The sequence below is a fragment of the Sebastes umbrosus genome, chromosome 13 (assembly GCF_015220745.1).
Source record: "Sebastes umbrosus isolate fSebUmb1 chromosome 13, fSebUmb1.pri, whole genome shotgun sequence".
NCBI classification, from domain to species: domain Eukaryota; kingdom Metazoa; phylum Chordata; class Actinopteri; order Perciformes; family Sebastidae; genus Sebastes; species Sebastes umbrosus.
The window spans coordinates 19,125,698-19,148,604 of record NC_051281.1 but is presented as its reverse complement, the minus strand read 5'-3'; the positions used below and the strand labels follow the sequence as shown (position 1 = coordinate 19,148,604).

Sequence of the window (22,907 nt, the reverse complement as noted above, 5' to 3'; positions counted from 1 at the left end):
TTGATTTATTACCTCAGTAAACATTGTAAACATGAGTTTATAGTTTCAGTCGCTAGTTTCATGTCTTCTTCAATACAGCATGATGTTCATTTAGTAAATTATGGTCCCATTTAGAGTAAAATAGACCAAAATTCGCCTAAAAATGTCTTATTTAGCGTTCAGTTGTACTCCACCCTCTCGTGTCACTTCTGGTTGCAAAAAACCAAGATGGCCACAATCAAAATGCCGAACTCGAGGCTTCAAAACTGTAGTGCACAAACCAGTGGTTGACGTCACGGTGACTACGTCCACTTCTTATATCCAGTCTATGGTATAATGGTGTACCATATTCACCATCTTAGTTTAGAAAGGTAGCATGCTAACATTTGCTAGTTAGCACTAAGAACAGCTGAGGCTGATGGGCATGTTATTAGCCTTGCTAAGTTTAAAATGTTGGCATGATGATGGCGCTAGATGAAAGGTCAGGGGTTCACCAAAGACAATCAATTCTGTGGGGAACATGAATGTGCATGTACTAAATTTCATGGCAATCTGTTCAATAGTTGTGGAGACATTTCACTCAAAACCATAAATTCTGCCTGTGGCGCTGGAGGAGAAGTCAACACCAAAGTCATTAGGATTCATCCTCTGGGTACAATGAATGTGTCTGTACAAAATTTCCATTGAATTGTTAAGATATTTCAGTCTGGACCAAAGTGTTTGACTGACAGCATACAGACAGGCTGCGCTGGTATGGCTAAAAATGAAAACAAAGCTGATCAAACACCAAATGAAACGCAACAAGGCTGCCAAAAAAGCAGCAATAGCACATTCATTATAAAATAAGTCACTTTTGCTGATATATTGTATCTGATCTAAGCAATTTCCACTGCAGATAATTTCTGCAATTACGCAGTAAGACAGTGATGACATGAGTGAGACAGAGATTGAAGAGAAGACATTATGGACCAGTGCGATTAGCCCTGTGAGCTGTGTTGTAACACGGCGGCAGGGACTGCTTGGTGATGTTCAGCATGACACTCCAAGCGGAAGAGAGGAGGGGAGGAGAGATGAAGCGGGGGGATTGGAGCAGAGCTACCCTGGCCTTTCTCCAGCCCCATCACAGGCACAATCTGGGTAGTAGCTATTAAAATTATTCCTGTGAACACATCACTCCTACAGGATGAGAGGTGACTGGATCTCTTGCGCTGGATGTTGCTCAGGTTCCATGTTAGCCGGGATTTGACTTCACTCCCAGTTCTTCAAAGGCTTCCATATGCATTTTTTTTCTCCCCCCCACTTTCCTGTTGGATCCAGGGGCAGACACATCCCTTTCATCAGGAGGTGCTTTTCTCTGACAGCACAGATTAGTGAGAGGTAAATGCATTTAGAAACGCCAGGCTCATTTTCCGTGCTAACACACTGAGCCCTTACCATGCTTTGCATTAATAAATGGTTCATCCAAGGTCTTCTATCCGTTGTCCCATTACATTCAGCATATGAAATTTTTATGTAAGCTCAAATCACATGAGGAATACTAAGTTGATGCCAACAGCTCTGTGCACAAGAACAGCTACTTCAAATCGGTTTGATCTCTATTTTTAAGTCAGTCGAATTTAATGTAAAGATAGAGACTGGGAGAAGAGGATCGAGAGACAGACGGGGGAGGTACTGTAGGTTCAGCTCAGGTTGGTGTTGACAGCAGGGATGCTTGGTGACAAAAACCCTTTGGGCTCTCTCTGCTGGAGTGTGGAGCCTCAGTCTCAGCCCTGGAGTCCCTGTAAATCCTGCCTTCTGCTGTTTACACTCGGGCTAAAGCTGATGTTACAGGGGCCCGCTCCTTCCATCTGGAGGAAGCAGAGCCATGGTTTTGGTGCTGATCAAGACACTCCTTGAATTCAGGATCTCCTCAGAGAGAAATGTATTCATATCTCTGGTTTGATTTAACATGTTGTAGCAAATAAAATCACAATCACTTTCCTTAAAGTCACTTTAAATCTAATTTTATTTCTACAGCCATGCTGGCACTGTGATGCTTAACACTACATGTCAGCATTCACCCATTCACACACACATTCATACACTGATGGCCGAGGCTGGGAGCAATTTGGGTATCTTAAGTATCTTGATCAAGAACACTTCGACATGTGGATCTTTATTGTCTTCCAATTTTTATGTAGTCTTTAAAATAAAGGTAAATAAGAATTTGGCTTCCACAGAAGCAATGGTTTTCAGTTTACCAAAACAGACAGGTATTGTTTAAATTAAAGTTAATCTTGTACTGGTTCAGTATCAACACGGCACAAATACGGCAGGTATCTGGCACAAAATACGGTAGTTACATCACACAAAAGTACAGCAGTGGCCCCTCTAGATAAGGAGAAAACAGAAAAAACATTCACAACACCGCCCTTTAAAATCATTACACATTTGACAAATAAAAATACAAAACATGAACTCAGAAATAATCATAAGTTTCCTACCTGGCTCATGCACACCGAGCTCCAGTAGCGCACGTCATGTTTTTGATCCACTCGCATCGGCAATCCTAGACTCAACAATTACACAAAATGTGGATTTATAAATACGTCAGATAACACTGAACCAACAAATTGCTGTATTGTGCTAAATAATCCTTAAACAACATGTTAATATTCATTAATCTTCTCACCTTCGGCAACAGCCAGCTAGCTCAGCAAAATAGTATGAGATGTTTACTTCCTGTATTTTCCCGGCGACCTTTGACCTCTCAGAAAGTCAGATGATCACCAAAGTCACTAGGATTCATCACCTGGGAACCACGAATGTCTGTACAAAATGTCATGACAATCCATCTGATAGTTGTTGAGATATTTCAGTCTGAGCGACTGACCGATCAACAGACGGACATTGCCATCCCTAGATCGATTCACTTGAGAAGAAAAAAAAACAAATTTGCCCTGTTTTTCTGAATTAATGAGTTTATTATCTCAGAATTCTGAGATATTTTTTCATGGGAAAAAAAAATCTGCTCTATCTATCTCAAATATGTTTTCTCATGTGAATGCATTGCGCTTCCGTATAATGTGTAGCCATGCCGCTAGCATGACTAAACATTACCTGCACACCAAAATCAAACACTATGAGGACACAATAGAATAATGCCATATTCCTCATCAACTCTTTATAACCATCATAATCATAGGAGGGCATTTTTTGTCAAAAGTTTAAGATAATTTCACATTACAAATCTTAAAAAAGCATCTTACTTGCTGCTTAAACACCCAAAGTCTTAAAAAACTATTACGCTGTTGGAACGGTACAAAGACGAGATAAAAGAGAGAGAGAGAGAGCAAGAAACTGTGAGTGCATCAGGATACAGTCTTAGGCCATCAGTGATGTAACATCAGGGTAAGAGAGGATGAAGACAAACACATCCTATCACACACAAATACATTTAATCATGTCGTGCACATATTTAACAGTGTTTCATAGGACTGTTGTGATAGTGATAACACCAGAATATTTCAAATATTTTGTTTTTTAAAGAATTTAAAATCAGACCACAAGAATAAAAGGGTAAAAGGCGCAAAAAAACGCATAAACTGTTTTAGTTACTCGTCAAACAATGCTAATAATACACATAATAATCCAAGTGCCTTGACATCAGTAGATTTTATTCTAGCACAAACAAGTCTCTGCTCTGTATTTGTATTCTGCATTCCCTGCCAGGGTAAAAGCTGCCTTCCCTGACAAGCGCATTTCTTTTGAAGCTGGTGGCTGGGTGAATGCAGAGATCCAGGTTGCACTGTGGGAATATAGGCCAGGAATCCAGGATCATGGATATGGGAATAGGCAGTGTCCTTGGGAAAGTGAGCTGTGTTGATAAGCCGCTGAGGGATTCCTGGAATAGGAATGCGGTGAGCCAATCGATCAGGAGAGTAAAACCCTGAGGTGGAGCAGTGGCAGCGCTGGGTTGGGTAGTGGGTTGAACTGCATGATGGTATCTCCATCATCGGCCTAATCCCCCCTCCGTTCCAGGGACCAAATGAAACAGTGTACATTTGTTTCATCACATATACATGCGAGGACCATACCAGTGAGTCTGCATATTTAATTCCAATTATGGTAAATCATGTATAATTTACATCACTACTGACCATGCTGAAGCGTTGTTACATGAAATTTTACATGAAATATGTTTTTTTGACCTTCCAGGCAGCCATTGGTTTCCATTCATTTCTGTATGGTTGGAATCAATTGTTGGACTTTCTTTGGTTGTGTAATCCATCACAGTGAACAACAACTATGCATTTGTTTTTGTCAGAGTTATATTATAGTTGTGAGACAGTGCAGTGCAAACTATTTAATAAATTCTCTTTCAATGTTTTTCTTTTCAACATAATAAAGTGAGACCTACAATTGAGACAAGACATACCGAAAACCACAAAACAAAAACACACCCAGATACACACACTCACAGAAAAAAAAAACACAACAAAGAAATTAAATAAAAATAAGAATAAAATTTGAGCATCAGCAAGTCACAACCCGATAAATTGAACAATTGCACATACTCATACTGTTATATTTGTTACGCCCATACTTATTAGTCTTCCAGGTACAGTATATTACTATTGGGGACCAGTCACTTACAAACACATCAAGAGTACCTCTTAACACACTTGATAATCTCTTCAATGGCAAAATAGACATAAGGTTTACATACCATGCTACAATATCAGGGGTTTCTTTGTCCAACCATTTTTGTAATACTGTACCTGTACTTACGTTCATAATTAGAGTCTAATCCCAGTACAGAAATATGTGGGTTTAGAGGTATATCTTTCCTAAATACTTTCTTAATCTCGCTTTGGACTGACAGCCAAAGAGTTACAATTTTTAGGGCACACAAGATGATTATATGAGCCACAGCTATTTTTACATTTTGGACATAATGGAGAGCATATAGGGTCATATTTAGATCGGATTGCTGGGGTTACATGTACTCTGTGAATAATCTTATATTGGGTCTCATAGGATTTATTAGAACGTAATGTAATTTTCTTTGCATTCAATAAAATGTTTCGCCACGTCATCATCAAGATGGGACCCAAAATCCCCCCCCCCCCCAGATGTTTTACTATTGATATTAGGAATGTCAACAAACATTATATTTAATAAACTCAATAAAATACAAAATATAAAAAGAGACGTGAAGTTATGACTAATGGATATTTTAATCCATTTTCATACCATAAATTAATAAATGGAAATTCGAATGCATTGAAAAATATAAAACTATGCAGTATTGTCAGCAGTGACAGTATATGTAGATTACACAAGCAAGAGCTAAAACTTGCAAAAATAATGCAGTATAATGGTATTTTAATATACAATAACTATTATATTAATATTACATAAATGACTATCACATGACTAAAGTTCCATACTTACGCAACGTGATGGCGACTGAGCGAACTCACTTTGCTGGTAGGGCTAGTTGACCTTGAGTTAATATATTTTTTTGTTAAACTAAGACACTTTTGCATACAAATAATAATTATATTAACACAGTGGCACACACTCAGAGCAGCAGAATACAAAATAGACATTAACACAAACACAAGCATGTATGCAAACACATATGAACACAAACATATCTTTGCAGGTGCATACACTTGCTCTTGAGCGGGATAAGGCACTAACCTTAAATCATATATCTCTTGTCAATTCATATCATCCACTCAGGACGGTAAACCAGGGCTGAGGGTGTTGTCTCCTCTGACCAATCAGAGAGGCCGAGCCTGTCTCCTACTCCTCTCTGACGTCAGACAGACGAAAGCACAGAAAGAGCGTGAGACTGAGAGACAGAGGAAGACAGGGCGATGGAGAACGAGAGCTTAAGGAAGAGTCATGTCAGCTGAGTGGGAGAAGAATGAAGAGAAGGACGGAGAGAGATGGTGGCAGTAAGAAAGAGGAACAAAATGCTGACAGGCCATTAAAAAGGAGGAAAATACAGAAGACGCGAGAAAGAATAAAGAGCATGCATCTGTAAAGAGAGATATAGTGACAAGTTGGCTGATGTCACCTGTCTCTTTTCTTTCACCCCGTTTTCCCTCTCCTCCTCTGATTGTCGTTAGGTCCTGTCTAGCAACCACCTCTGTCCTCCTGCCTGTCTCCGTCCATCAGGAATGTCAATGGCTGGGGAAACACATTGCAATGATGAGACAGTGAACATCAGGGTACAAAAAAAAGATCTTGCTAAAACTTAAAGTATTCATGAAAGATTGGGTTCAAGCCTCAAACTTGCTGTATGCCCCAAGAAAAACAATACAGAATGTGGTTACGTTTTATAGTTTGAATTGGATCAGAAGAAGAAGAAGAAGAAGAAGAAGAAGAAGAAGAAGAGGAAGAAGAAGAAGAAGAAGAAGACATACTTAATTGATCAATTATTGAAATTACATTTTTACATCTACATCCAGTGTAGCCAGCGGAAATCCGGGCCAAGACTTCCTCTTCCATGCGCTGCTCATTGTTTACATTCCGATTAGCAACTTGAAACGCGAGACTGGAGTTCTGGTAAATGGTAAATGGACTCGCATTTATAAAGCACTTTTCTAGTCTTCCAACCACTCAAAGCGCTTTACGCTACATGTCAGCATTCACCCATTCACACACACATTCATACACTGATTGCAGAGGCTGCCATGCAAGGTGCCAACCTGCCCATCAGGATCTAATCTAGATACTCATCCACATACTGATGGGAGAGCCTTCGGGAGCAATTTGGGGTTACGTGTCATGCTCAAGGACACATCGACATGTGACTGGAGGAGCCGGGGATCAAACTGCTGACATTTCGATTAGTGGACGACCTGCTCTACCTCTGAGCCACAGCCGCCCCCAGTTGAAGTTGAGAGATGACGTCTACGACCAGATTGTTTAACAAGTAGCTAGTTTACAAGCTAATTTAAAACCAATGAAAAGCTAAATCATTGTCAGACGATAGCCGGTGGGTTCCCAGATTGCATTTTGGCCATGCTCTCCACATGGACTGTTTCAACCGAACATGATTGATCAATTCTACTCGGACCACAAACGGAAACCAGAACGCTTTCGATACCAAAATCTTGTGCCGTTGCCTACGTGTGAATGCAGAATCTGTTTATGGAGATTAGGGGTTCGGTGCCTTGCTCAAGGGGCACCTCAGCAGGCCCAGGAGGCAAACTGGCACCTCTCCAGCGACAAGGCCACGCTCCGTATCCATATGCAGACTTGAACCTGCAACCATCCGGTTCCCAAGCGAAGTCCCCACGGCAATTTGGTGTGGATTCAGCACCCCGCGGACTGAGCCGCTGCCATCAGCGTGACTTAAAAAGCTTCAAACAGAGCAGAGAAAAAGGCAACAAACCCTCCACTTGGCTATTTTCGATTTGTTTATAAAAGACTTTTAAATAGACATTTTATAAATAGACGGTTGAGCTTTGACAAGCCAGACAGAGCAATGATGTAAAAATAGATATAACAGAGGGTTTGATATTGAAATATGAAAAACACATTGATATTTTATCTCTTTTTGATTTCCTAAATACTTGAACAGAAAAAGAGGTAACTGTGCAAATTATACCTTTGATTTAGCAAGAGCTACTGTATCCGTACAATGAGATAATACGATCAATTCTCCACATGTATGTGCAGTTGTTTCAGAGAGGACACACACGTTCCCCAGCATGGATAGTGGATGAGTCATGTCTGCCAGCGCTTACTGTTACTGTGAAAGCTCCAGATTCAAGGGACAGCAATCTGCATTCATCTCACAGACTCTTCCACTCTCTCTCCCATGTCTTTGTCTCTCTGCTCCCCTCACGCTACTTCTGTCTCCTTTACACCCTCCACCCCCCCCCCCCCCCCCCCACACACACACACAGGTAAGGAAAGTGTTGGGAGTGGTGTGAAACTGACAACTCTCCGCTGTGCCAGACACACACTCCGTATGTTGTTGATTGGCCGCCTCTCAGGAGCTGACAAAAGTCAGGTGTTCAGCTCAAACCAATCAAATTGCAGAAAATGGTTTTATGAAACTCCTGGCAAGGTTCCTATATCCATATGTCTACCAACATTGCAGGGGGAGGCAGGCACATGTGCATAAACACACACATATAGGGTCAAAGACAGAGCATGAAATTGAGCAACTACAGTTAAAGGCAGACTAGACAATCCCAGCAGCCGAAGTAGGACATCCATCCCCGCGAGGCATGATCACAGCATCCTGCAGTGACATAATATCTGAGAGCAATGACTGATGAATGGTGAGCATTCGAGCACCCTTAGAAATGACACAACAGATGTTTGCCATAACACCATCCGGCGGTTTCAGATTTCAGTTAATGTTCCTACCAAAACATTCCGTCCCTGCATGGTGGATTTTCAGTCAGAGGTGAATCAGAGAACGAGGGGTTCAAAAATATCAAGCAAATTGAATCTCCTTGTGCAAGCACCCGTTGACATTTGGTGATGAATCAGCAAATTACGTTAGTGACATGACTTGTTCCCTACGCTCAGGACAGAACAGAAATGGACTGGCTTTCTGAGTTTTTTTTTTTAAGATAGCTCTGGAGTACACTCAACGGAGGGTGCAATGCCACCAACAGCACAACAAGAGGGAGAAAACACCTTTTTTTTGTTGTGTTTGAGGGCAGTTTTACGAGCCTGTGACAGGAAACTGCTTCCACACATACAGCAGTACGTGATGACCTGTCCATGGTGCTGAAATTCAGTGCCACTCCCTAGGGTGACCGAGTCTCAACAAATCAAATGTGGGACAATGTGGGACACGTTACCAAGGCTGAGAGGTAGTTTACAATTTTGTGATAATGTCTAACTTAAAGAGACAAACATTTCTATTCTGCCCCTTTACCTCGTAACATCTCTATGCTTTGCCCTTGATTGGCACATCTCTTTTTTCATTGTGTTAGTCTCCATCATATGAATCGGCCTAAATCTGCATGGTTTGTGACTTTGCGGTGACTCGCAAAAGACGGTGAAAGGTCAACCTGCACTTGACACAGGTGTGCGCAGTTTGATTGACAGCAAACACAGCCCTGTGATGACAGCCATTGGATAAAAGCCAGTGTCTTTTCCTGGAGTGGTTTGACTCTTGAAAACTGGAGCCAATGAAAATGTGGGACATTATCTCAATATGTGGGACAATAAATACTGGGATAAAAATGCTGTGCAGTGCAGTCCCTCGTAAAAGTGGGACACGTGGTCACCTTAGCTGTCCCATAGAAGAATTTCACACAATATAAAATAATTTAATTCCCTGCGCTATCCAATATATTGCATCATAACTATTATTTTTTTTGGACAGAGGGACACCGGTCGCACTAAAACTAATTGGATTGGAGTTAGATGATCACTTTTACCCCCTCAACAACAAATCGTAGAATAATCTGCCTCCCGCCCTGCCTGAAGCACGAATTAATCAGGTAATCATCTCTTGTCTTATCCCCAATATACAGCCCATTAACATTAAGCAACACTCTCTTTGGGTAGCACTCCAGGCCATGCACACTGACAATGATTAGTAGCTCTAAGGACCAGGATAAATACTGTAATTTACTTTCAGCACCCTAAGAGCAACTACCACCTATCTCTCCCTCCCCCTTCTTCCTCTCTCTGGGACACACACACACACACACACACACACACACACACACGCACGCACACACACACACACACACACACACGCACACACACACACACACACACGCACACACACACACACAGGGACATTACATATAGGGCCATATTGTACTGTAAATCATGTTGTTTGTTTTAAACCCACTGACCAAACACAGCACACCTGATAAGATGGAGATGGGACCCACTTGCAGGAACAGGTATATTGTTAAAGCTCAGACTTTGCTTGTTCAGCTGCTTTCCATTTGTTCAGAGAGTGGAGCCTGACTATAGTTTCAGTAGCAAAAGCCTTCATTTCCTTTCATTTCTCCTCTGGGTAAGAAAAAAACCAATGTATAATTTGAGGATTTACAGCCTGCATTGTGTGTATGAAATGAGCTGGATCAATGGATTTTAAAGGTCCCATATTATGCTCATTTTCAGGTTCATACTTGTATTTTGTGTTTCTACTAGAACATATTTACATGCTGTAATGTTAAAAAAAACTTTATTTTCCTCATACTGTCAGCCTGAATATACCTGTATTTACCCTCTCTGTCTGAAACGCTCCGTTTTAGCGCATTTTGATGGAATTGCAACAGAATTACGTTGCTAGGCAACAGCTTGGTTCCATGTGTACTTCCTGTCAGCTGATGTCATTCACATACACTGCAACCAGGAAATAAACTGGGACACATTTAGAATGTTTACGTTTAAAACTCTGTCAAGGGTCTAAATATTGTATATTAGTGACATCACAAATGGGCAGAAATCCTGACAGCTTGTTTCAAATGCAGAGTTTCTGAATACGGTCTGTGTGTATTTCCCTGTGGATTGAGCGTTTCGATACTTTCACAGTATTTATATATGCACTATACTCATTTTTAACAATCTCTTCTGCACTACATTCACTTTTTTTAATAGTCGTGTATCACAGCTGTTACCCTGCACTATAATCAGTTTTAACAGTTTTCTTCATCTCTTTGTATTTTTATAACTGGTATATTTTGTTGTACTTTGTACTACTAACATTTTTGCTGCCTTTTTACTAACATGTTTTTGCACTATGGAACTGTGATGCGGGAAACTTGAATTTCCCTCGGGATTAATAAAGCTACTATCTATCTATCTATCTATCTATCTATCTATCTATCTATCTATCTATCTATCTAAATATTGTATATTCGTGACATCTATCTATCTAAATATTGTATATTTGTGACATCTATCTATCTAAATATTGTATATTCGTGACATCACAAACGGGCAGAAATCCTGACAGCTTGTTTCAAATGCAGAGTTTCTGAATACGGTCTGTGTGTATTTCCCTGTGGATTGAGCGTTTCGATACTTTCACAGTATTTATATATAACTTAAGCCTGCTTTATAATAAATAAAAAAAAAACATGAAAATCTCACTTTTTTTATAATATAGGACCTTTAATGGCTATATATAAGAAAATCAGTCTTACCTGCATTGTTGTTCTTGTGAATGGACTCACGTCTATCCTGCACCAAAAGCAAGATGTCGCCAAAAGTGTGTGTTTGCCAAAAATATTTGGAGAGCATCACTCATGAGGAGCAGAGAGAGGATAGCCTAAACACCCTTAACCACCTTTATGTGTCTCTCTCTCTCTCTCTCCATCCCTCCCTCCCTCCCTGCGTGTATGAGTCTCTCTCTCAGTGAGTGTGTGTTTGTGTGCATCTAGGTAATAAGCTGCTCCGCCACTGCGCAACGATGGAGCTATCGCAACGATGGAGATGACGCAAACCGACCCAGCTCTCCTCCGAAAAAGTGTTCCTCCAAGACGAACATGGCGGCAACTTAACCACCATCCAAGATGACAATAATGGACCAACGGGATGGAGAAAAAAGGATTCTATAGGCTTTCCGGTTTTCCCAGGTATACCGGACGGTTGTGCGTGCATCAGAAGCTGCTCTCCTCCTTTTAAAGTGAATCTTGCACAACGCAGAAGAGGCAGTACACAACGCAGCATCAGCACCACCACCACCGAGAGAGAGGCTCGCAACAGCTGGTCGGAGAGAGGAGAGAAGAGAGAGGGGCATGCGGTCAAAGAGGACGCCGTTTCCCCTCCGGTGAGCCGTCATCATGGAGAACCGGGATGCGGCAGCGCGGAGCTTAATTGGATCGGAATAGCACCGATAAGAGGAGCGCCCTGGACCGGCCAACCCATCACCGTTACCGAGGAAACCAACCTGGAGTCCGTCTCCTCCACCTCCACCCCCAAGTCAATGAGTATTGTTGTGGCAGAGCAGCCCCCGCGGTGCAGGAGTCGGCCAGGGCAGCAGCACTTTCTCTAAAATATGAGCAGGGGTGCCTGGATGCGTCGGCAGCATGACGAGGGCTTGAAATACTGGATCGCACCCCGAGAGAACGAGAAGCCGTTCACCGAGTCGGAGCGGGCCCAGAGATGGCGCCTGTCGCTGGCCTCGCTGCTCTTCATCACCGTCCTGCTCTCTGATCACTTGTGGTTCTGCGCCGAGGCCAAGCTGACCAGAACCCGAGACAAGCGCTCGGACGAGGGGCTCACAAACTCCCTCCACCTCCATCACCTCCACCTCCCTACATCTCCATCACCACCATCAGACCTAGACCGTCTCGCCAGGAAGCAAGATGTTATTTTTATAGGGAATTCTACCAAACCTCTGTGGCGAATGGACAGCTGCCATCCAGACAGCCTGTCCAAAGACTGCTTCACTTTCACGGACGCGGAGACCGTGTGCCTGGGCCTCTCCGGTGGAGGTGGAGGAGGAGGAGGAGGAGGAGGAAGAGGGGATAAAGGGACACAGTTGGTTAGTTACGTGAATCTGAGCGATTTGTACCTTTCTTTTTGTAATTCCTACTCACTTTTGGATTTGTTTTACGGGTTTACGAGTCCGAACATTTCCAATTGCACCCTGGATATGGCCATGGGGGTGGACCTGCTGGGATGCAGCGAGTGTGTGCGCGCTTATCAGCTCCTGGACCAGCGGGCGGAGGACAACTACCGGGAGTTTGAGCTGCTGGTTCACAAATACGAGACGGATGCGTACTCTGTCAGGACGTGCATGGAGGAATGCAAGGTAGGACTGAGGAGGCCGGGTTTGCGCGCACACGCACACACGCGCGCGCACCCACACAAACACACACACACACGCACACACACACACACACACACACACACACACACACACACACACACACACACATAAACACACGCACACACACACACACACACACACACACAAACACACACACACACAAACACACACATACACACACACACACACACACACACACACACACACACATAAACACACACACACACACACACACACACACGCATACATACACGCACACACACGCACACACACACACACACACACACACACACACACACACACACATGCACGCATGCACAAGTGCATTTAAGGGGGTGGGTGCACAGTCGCCATGGCAACCGTTGAGCATATCTGTCAGTATTTAGTTTCTGGAGATCATGCAACCAGTAAGCTACCTAGCAGGCAGGGTTTGCACACACACACACACACACATACACATACATAGTTGCATCACATGACAATGGCATGGAGGACTATTATAGAGGACAGGTCAGTAGACTCCTACAGTCCTCCATCATCTCTTTCTGTTTTTAAACATGGACTACTTTGTGGAGTGTGAACTGTGGAAGTGACGTTTGGAGCATTTGGAGCCATGCAGGCTTGCACCAGTAGCTCTGTGAAATGAGGGGCTGTTGAGTGGTGCTCATTGCAATATCGTTAATAGCACGCCAGTGATTCCTGCACCTAATCCAGGCTTTGTATTGTCCTGCAGTTTGCTGGTTGTTTCAATAACATGACAGCACATATCTCAGGCTATGGAGCAAGGCTGTCTACACACGCAGACAAACATTGTTACTTTAGGCATCAAGGCCCCACTCAGAACCCCCCCCCCCCTGTAAATAGTAACATGGTGGGGATACATTGGTGAAATCACACTTCAATCTGGTTCATTTGTTGTGCACTAGACTGTTGCAGAGGCTTCCTTTTTGTCCCTCAGACAGCTGCTGTGATTACTCCTGAGCTCGCTGTCCATGGTGCTGAAACAAGGCCCCATGCAGCAAAAGGCCTTTCAGGAGAACTTGCTTGTTTCTTTAGCTTTGTACAAATGATATGAATCATTTTGTTTTAATTAGTCTGGCAGTGACGGTTTTAGAGTTAACTTTATTTGACCAACCTCAGGTCTTGAACAAAGCGGACAACTACACTGCGTCTATCCCACACCTACCCATACCTGATTATCTAAAATCATTCATGTTTGGCTGCACACACCTGAATATGGTATGAATATGGTTAATGACAGTAGGGATGTGGGAGTATGGCTCGACAAGGGCAAAAGAGATTTATGATGCTAGTCTGGCTTGTACTGCCTCTGGTATAGATACAGTACTTCCATTCTACTGTATCTACAGTATAGCTTTATCCATACTTAGCGGATGAACTTTTTACCAATGCTGTACTGTGTATTTGTGTTTGACGCACTGTAGCATAACCATCCTTGTCCTGAACATTAAGGAATTATAATGACAGTTGTTATAAAACGTGTCCGAAGCCAGGAGAGCTGCAGCATCATCACCACCACCACCACCACCACCACATAAACACAGGTCAGGGAATGAACCTTGGAAAGCAGGAGATCTTCGCTCAAAACTGCAATGATCCTGCAACCCAAACCCATTTCTAAAAGATGGATGTTGTACAAGGGCAGATGGGCTGTGAGTGCTGATAATCCATGTGTGTGTGAGGAGGGCCAGTTAGTGGGAGGATACACTGAGGATAAAGCTTCACAATGGAATCATGTGCTGTTTATATGTTTGTTTATTGTGAGTCATAGCTTATTGTTAGACCTGTTTGTCAGAGAGTGTTTGCATGCATATGTGCTGTATGGATGTGCATATTTCCTATAATATCTTATAGCTGCTTCCTTCTCATGCCATCTAATCACTAGTGTGCATTTGCACTCCTACTCTTTGCTAATGTAATCAGACTCAGGCAGGGCTACAGCAGCCTTTTAGCCCCTTTAGCCCAATCTGAATTGCTAATCTGCTCCAGTGTTCGTGTGACCTTTGTGAAAGCACAGCACCCCGGGCCTGCATCACAAACCGCCGCTCCTTGAAGAAACCACTCTGCCGGACAATAAAAAGACATTAAACACAGCTTGAAACAATACTTATTGCTATTCACTCTTATCGCTCTTGTTTCTCTCATCTCAGACCTCTTCCACTTCTTCATCCACACTTTACAACAACTGCTCAAGGCTCCTTTTCAAACAGTTTTTTAAATGAATTGAAACTGTAACACCACGTGGTGTTTGTGTTTGCTGTAGGTGTGTGTTGTCAATGTTGTATAAGTTTAGAGGATGGAAGAACAGATAAGCAGGGAGATGAGAGGAAAGGAGAAGGTACAGTGGAAAATGTGAGGTAAGATTCAGAGGTGAATGTAATAACTTTACGTTGGAGATTGGAAAGTGTCACAAAGAGGCGACAGTATCAACGCGTATAAACACACACACATACTGCACACATAATCAAACATAACTAGTCTATTAATCTTCATGGACAGATGTTAACTGTCCTCTGTGTCATAGACCTGCATTGTTGCCCCAAATCTATTAAAGAGGACCTATTATGCTTTTTCCCTTTCCTTTAGTGTGTTATATAGTTTTTTGTGCATGTAAACGGTCTGCAAAGTTACAAAGCCCAAAGTCCATGCCAAAGGGAGTTACTCTCCCCCACAGAAACACTTCTCCTGAACAGCCTGAAACATCTCGCTTTAAGTCCCGCTTTTTCTTCCGCAATGTGGTGATGTCACCAAGTAACACATTTGCATAATACTTGCCTGGCGGCTAGTTTGGAATGCCCTCAAACAAAGCTAGTTAGAGTGGAGCTGGAGTGCAGTCCGAAGAGTTTGGTTCGGTTGACCAATCACAACAGAGGGGGCCAAGTGACCAATCAGGGAAGACTGGGCTTTTTTGGGAGGGGGAGGAGCTCAAACAGAGCATTTCAGACAGAGGGTGAGAAGAGGTGCTGCAGCACAGCCGTTATGAGAAAAATAAAGCGTTTTTTGAACATTAAAGCATGTAAACATGTTCTAGTAGAAAACAAAAATGCGCCCTAAAAATTAGCGTAAGAGGTCCTCTTTAAGAACACATCGGTGAGCCACACTGGTGCACTGGGTGACATGTTTCTTCATTTCCATGAAAACAGGCACCGTAGTTTATTTGGAGTCAATCCACATACCCCGTCCTGCTGTCGCAAATACTCATTAGAGCTCGAAATGTGTATTAATCTGTGGCTGAAATCAGTCTGCAACAAATACACTATTTAAATTCTGTTTGAGTAACGTTTGATGAAAACAACAATGCCTAGCTGATTTAGAAAATTGCTTAACCATTCCAAAAATAAAGAAAATCAAAATGTACATCTTCAGAAGGTACAGGGCTTGGGGCTGAGTGCCACAGACAAGGTAGAGAAGTTTCATTATCAGATTCTGCCACTGACTGAGGCGGGCCTTTCTTACTCTGACTTGTGGCTCTCAGACTCCACTTCCTGAAAGCGTGTGTCACACCACTTTTGCTAAACTATCAGTTCCAGACCATAGCCACTTCTTCTATTGACTTACTCTAAGCCTAAGCAAGATCATTTGATAGACATTTTGATATGTCACAGTAGGAAAAGCACAGGTGTCAGGTGTAAATAAATAAATTCCATTTAGCTGCGTCAGTTTCAGAGTCCTGGTACCGTGTATGATGGCTCACTGTCACATTGGCGTGCCTTACTGGGAATAAAACAGCCAATCGTTAATGTTAATAACACCTGTGCATTCCCGCTATGACAAGTCAAAATGTCTGCTGGGAAAAAGGCATATAGACAGATATTTATGCAGATGCTGTTGGGAGCAGTATCTACAGTGTGCATCTAATGCGTGCAGATTGTTATGTAGTATCCCTCCTTTTCGCGTCCTGTTCTTTCCTTTTATAGTCTTTCCTATCACTGTAAAAAAAAAGCAGTAAAAAATGATAAAAGCATTGGCAGCAAAATGTCCATACTGTTATTTTGTGGTACGGGTATTTACTATAATTTGACGGTATTCGTCTGGAAACTTCGCTGCCAATGCTTTTACTGTTTTTGTTTTTGTTTTTGTACAGGGATCTTTCTGCGTTCTTTACACCTTTTGATCTCTGTATGTACCTGTTTATATCAAACAGACACATGTATGTGGTCACACACACACACACACACACACGCACACGCGCACGCACACGCACACGCACGCGCGCGCACACACACACACACACACACACACACACACACACACACACACACACACAGACACACGCACACAAAGAGCCCCATGTGCCGTGTTTCCTGCAGATCCAGACCTGACCGTCCCTTCCGGTGTAATTTAATTTGCACTCCCATAATTCTCTGCTTCTCTGGTGGCTGTGTCTCCAGGGCTCTGTCTCAACATGTTGATCTCCTTTCTCCCTCTATCTGTCATTGTCTCTCGCTTTCTTTCACATCCTCTCCCTCTTTGTCTTCCTCCCATCTGTGTCAGAGTTCTGAGGAACCAACATCACATGTACAAATGTGTCCAGTATTCGTCTCTACACCACCCTCACCCCTCTCTCTCTTTCCCCCCCTCCTCCGTATAGACTTAGTTCCCATCAGGGGCCTCGGTTTCTCTCTCCCTCTCCCTTCCTAGAAACATGTGGGTGTTGAGCTCTCTTTTCCTGCTGGAGTGATAGATACTGATCTAGGTTAAGGTCCTTTCCTTCCCTTGAATTACAGGCCTGTCCACACAAATCCCACTGTGTACTCCCTCACCCAGCCTCTGCTTATTCAATCACCTTTTCTCCTCTATCACTCTCTATTTCTTCAAGACTATTCAGTTAAGCCTCTATTTAATTCAGCCGTTTATGTGTTAACTCTACGGTGAGGACAAGACGATTGTGTTTTCCATTCCATAAAACAGAATTACAAAAAGTCCCCACATGGAGTCTTAGTGCATGTCAAGGCAAAATTAAGAAAAGATAAGACACAAAATGTACTGATCCCCAGGAGGGAAATTGTGCATTACAACACCACTAGAAGCAGACCAGAGATACAGTAGGAAGTGAAAAGGGGCCACAGTCATGCTAGCGGCTCTGTGAGGCTGCACAGCTTTGAACTAAATTTGAATGTCAGCTGTGCTTACATGTTGATATTTAGGTATACCATAGTCTTAGTTTAGTGTGTTAGCGTGCTAAACACAAAGTGCAGCTGAGGCTGGTGGAAATGTTATTGGTTTTGCGGGTATTTAGTCATAAACCAAAGAATTGTGCATATTGAAATTTGACCTGATAATGGTGCAAGATGAAAAATAAAGGGATCACAGAAGTGGTTATATCATAGATTTGGGTAGTAGGGGGCCTACTATGCCTGAGAGCGAAACTTAAAAGCAACACGTTCTAACACGTTGTAAACTGAATGGAACATTACGTTTTGAACACAAACAAAACAACTTCTTTAGGTTTAGGCAACAAACCCACTTAAGGCTGGCCCACACTAAAAGGTTTTCCAAATCTTAACAGATTTTGAAAATGTGAGAGACCCCACACCTAACGACATGTTATGATAGATTTAACAGTTTTATTCCATTCATGAACAAGAAGAGTCCCGACTAAAATAAAATGGAAATCTCGCAAAATCTCTCGCGTTCAAACGTGACTTTTTGTGTAAAAAAAACATGGCGGACGACAGTCAGGAAGAATTGGTGATGTTAGTTTTTGCGCTACTTTGTACTGAAAATTCACGAAGGATGGATGGATGAAGCCATGGAGACATGGTAATCAAACACTCCCGCTGGTGCCACAAATCAACAAGTTGGTCCTCCATTATTGAGCTCCATATTACTACTACTTTATGCTTTGCCCGTGACATGATTTGTGCGTGGGTACTTTTTTTCCTCCACATTGGCATTAGTTAAGTTAGGGGAGAAATGTGTTTTCGCTTAATATAACTATGTTTTTAAAGTGACAGTGAAACTTAATGCTTGTGAACACAAAGACAACTACATGTTGCTGATTTCACATGGATGTGAACCCCGGCGTTCTATGTTTTGTGTTTTTGGAGTTCTTTAAGGACCACTTATCCATGTCGGCTTAAAAATTCAGATTGTGGGATATGATTGAAAGCTCAACAAGAGCTACTAAACAGCTACTGCGTGGTGAGATTGCTTTTGTCAGTTCATTTAATAATTCACTCTGAACCAAAAGAAATTGAGAGGACCAGCAGAGTCAATAGAACACATTGTCCTGGGACCATAGATACTGTATCTGTACAAAATGTCATAGCAATCTTCCCAATATCTGTAGAGATAACTGACCAATCAGCAGACTGACATTGCCATCCCTAGAGCCCAGCTGCCAGCAAAAACATCAGAGCTATTTGTAACACAAGACCCTGAAATTTCAGCTCAAAAAGTATATGCAGTAAGTACAGTATTTATATATGTATTATTTAATAAGTTTGGGACATATTCAGAGGTTGAAACACTATAAGAAAACATACTGACTCAGCATATGTTTCTAAAAAACACATTTTGCTTTAAAACAAATGGTGAATTAATATGTGAATTGAATGCTTTGACATAGCACACTGATGTACAGATTGTTCTGCTATCAACACAGACGGCATGGCCTTATACTGCAAGTCCTGCACTTTTCTCTCTCCCTCAAATTCAATTAGGGCTCTGTTGCTTCTCTACGCTGCTCAAACTGATCCAGGGAAACTCCCCTTCACATGAGCTGCCAGTGTTTGTTTCTCCCCAGGCAGGAGATAAGGGAATGCGTCTGTTCGAGAAGAACACAGCAGCACTCCCATGGAAACGCCTCCTCGTCGTCCTCTATTCCCCGTCTACGCAGCACAATGAGACCGTACAGCTCCCTCCTTCGCTGCCTCGGGCATCAGCTCCGATCAACACATCCCATTTCCTTCTCCACATATATTTTCCTCCCTCTTTCCTGCAGGCCACTATCCTGAAAAATGTCCTGTCCCTCATTCAGCTAATATATGGAGGAGTACTGTCCTGTTTGCCTGGTGCGTGGGTACTTTTTAGGCCAGCTGAAAAGAAAACAGTATGTGCTCCATGCGCGTGTGTGTGTGACTGTGTGCAAGAACAAGCTGCATGTAAGCAGCCATTCACTGCAGGCCATAGATCAGCTCCACTCATAATGAGATAAAAGTTGCAATGAGTCCCTTTTTAATGCTTCCAATTCAATCAGATCTATGGCATAAACAAATTATGACTTTTACAAATGCACACTTGCTATCTGTCTCTCCTCTCCTCTGTCTCACTGGTATGCTTAGTTGAATGATTTGATGAGTGGGTGATGTGTTATGTTTGATTTTCTGTGACAAAGTGAGGAGAGAGGGAAGGGGCTAGAGAGAGCGGAAATGGCTGCTACTGATAACTGACTCCATGCAAAATGCATTAAACTCTCCGATAAAATCTGTAAACATCAGGTGTTGATTTGTTTCAGCCCACATCTATATAAAAACAGCATCTTCACGACTTTAGGAGAAAAAAATGGTATGCGTCTGTACAACAAAATTTGCATTTGTGTCCAGGATTCGGCTGATATCTGCCACTTCAGTTTTATTCAGTGTTAGTTGGTGGTGAACAAAAGGAAGATGACAATTGGATTAGCAAAATGAAACAAATAATGTGAGGATTTAAAAACACAAACCATCTGATATACACAAGCGCTACCATGACAGCCCAGCGCTGTTTCACATTTCTGGTCTCACCTTTGTGTTGACATGCACATGTTAATTCAGTTCTTGTGCGTAAGCATGGCATTGATCTGTAGACTGAATAGTTGATTTGAAAGGAAGAGAAGTAGTCATGGCATTGCATATATAAAGCAGAGAGTGCAAGCAAGTGCCATCTAGACACTATTTTTAGATTAATGTCACCATGCTGTTTGATGGCATCGTTTGTATTGGGTGAGAAATCGAATGGAACGGCACATCACATTTCATTTACAATCTCTCCTAGAGGTAAAGGCATCTGAATTATGAATGCATTTGAGGCGAGCATGAGACTTTTCTGTAAAAATAGATTGATTGAGGTGTGTGTTTACAGGTCTTGGGGAGCACTACTGCATATACAGAGGGAGCTGTGCAAAATCTGATGAATAGAAAAATTGTGGGGATGTGGAGAAAGAAAGAGGAAATACCTTACCAGACCTCAGATGCCCGCTCCTCACCTCTGCTCGAGGCTAGTGGCTTGACCTTAGCTGCTCCTAGCACAACACACCCATGTCTCCGACCGAACTGCGAACTGCAGTTAGAGTTGCACTGTCCATCATGAGTCCAACAGTGTAATAGGAGTGCAAGGCTGTGGAGTACTTGTTTAATACACTGTGGTATCACCCAGAACATCAGCATCATTGGTGACCAAATCTGGATAGTTTAGGCTGTTAAATTTCAAACAGAATGTGACTTCCTGTGCTGCTCATGCTTCTGGAAACTGCCCAAGTTGACTAGCTTTTCCGGCTGCATGCCACCAGGCAAGAAGGGATTCATGTTAAACAAGACTATTTCATCAAATCTCCAACCACTTCCTGCTTATGTGCATGAGTAAAAGGGGTATTTTGTTCCCCTGAGCATGACTTCTGAGGCAGCACTTCCTCTCAGGCAAATCCTATGTCCTCTGCATCTACCCTAAATCATCTCAACCTACACATTTGATGGGTGGAGGTAGTTGGTTGGTACCATGCCATTGTTCCGACAGCCCATTATTACAAAACCCCCAATAGTCCAAAAAATGTCTATACTTTTATAGGCTACTCTACAAAACGTAAGCACAACTACAAGCCAAGTCTAACTTTCTGTAGGCCTACAAGAATACTTAATTATACTTTTCTAAGTATATCACAATCAAAAGATTAAGTACAAGTACGCCTATAAGCCAAGTGTACTTAGACTTTTCTGTATACTTGTCAGCGCAAGCCAAGTACACTTAGACTTTTCTTTATACTTGTCAGTATGAGCCAAGTACACTTAGACTTTTCTGTATACTTGTCAGTCTGAGCCAAGTATACTTAGACTTTTCTGCATACTTGTCAGTATGAGCCAAGTATACTTATGTGTACCTTTGTTAAGTATATCTGATAAGTTCATAAAAAGTAAACTGAAAGTATACTCTTATTTTAAGTTTTAAAAGAAGTATACTAATAGCACACTTGAATAAAATAAATTAAATAAATCTTTTTGGTAAGGGCCGTTATCTTGAACAGAAGCACATGGCTAAGTATTATGCAAAATAACGTCATTGGACCTTCCCGGTTGAAATATTTTTTTCCTACCATGGCGAAGGCATGACCCGCCCTACTCTGCCTCTGGTTGGCTTACCCTGATATTCCTACCCTAAACCTGACTAATCTCACAACCTAACCAACCCAACCAACAAAGGCATTGAAGGCAAGGAGATGGGAAGGTCCGATGATGTCATTCTGCATAATAATTAGCCATGTGCTTCTATTTGTTGCATGGAGAATCTGTATTTTCGGAACAAGGGCTTTCGGAACGATTGGCAGTCCCCGAGTTGATGATGGTTAAGGGTAATTGTTTTATGGCTTTTCACCGCAGTTTATAATAAACAGCTAGACTGGGGGTAAGCAGGGAAATTAGTGAATGCCTAGCTGAACTAAGACCACATTGACACGTAGCCACTTCATGCATCTTTGGCGGATCAGATACCAGAAAAGTGTAAATGCAGCCAGCAAGCATTAAAAACAACATTCTAGCCAGATATTGAAACTACTTGCTACTTACAGGGCCTATCCTCTGTCATAATGACGGCTGAAATTACACTGAAATTAGCCATAATTGTTCCTGTCACATTTAAAGCAACAACTTAAGGCCATGCAGAAGTCATAATGTGCAGTTGGGGCATTTATCCGATTCCTGATCAGTGTAACCACTGAATGATCTGTGTGGGTGAAAGAGCATTGATCTGTTATCGGTGAGGAAGTGTGAGTGTGAGCATGTGATGAAGAGCAAAACATTTGTCTTGCTAGTCAATGCGAGTGAGTCATCCATGTGTTTGTGCTACTTTATGGATAGTTGTTAGCTACCTTGCTAAGCTGCTAATGATGTGACTACACTACTAAAGTGCACAAGTTATTCTTCTTCTGGTGTTTTTTAGCCAAACAGCT

General features: G+C 42.3%; 1 protein-coding gene and 1 long non-coding RNA gene across 2 annotated transcripts in view; one reads left to right on the top strand and one right to left on the bottom strand.

Annotated features, from left to right (window-relative positions):
* Positions 1 to 4,058: 4,058 nt before the first annotated feature.
* Positions 4,059 to 10,150, bottom strand: LOC119500340. The gene is made up of 3 exons (XR_005209608.1): positions 9,827 to 10,150; positions 6,050 to 6,162; positions 4,059 to 6,010 (listed from the first exon to the last, which is right to left on the bottom strand). It is a non-coding gene; the product is annotated as an uncharacterized LOC119500340 (long non-coding RNA).
* Positions 10,151 to 11,047: 897 nt separating this feature from the next.
* LOC119500339 (transmembrane protein FAM155A) overlaps positions 11,048 to 22,907 on the top strand; it is a 93,579-nt gene continuing 81,719 nt past the window's right edge. The window contains exon 1 of the mRNA XM_037790034.1: positions 11,048 to 12,727. Coding sequence (XP_037645962.1) covers positions 11,969 to 12,727 — 759 coding nt within the window. The 5' untranslated portion in view covers positions 11,048 to 11,968. The remainder of the gene's footprint in view (positions 12,728 to 22,907) is intronic.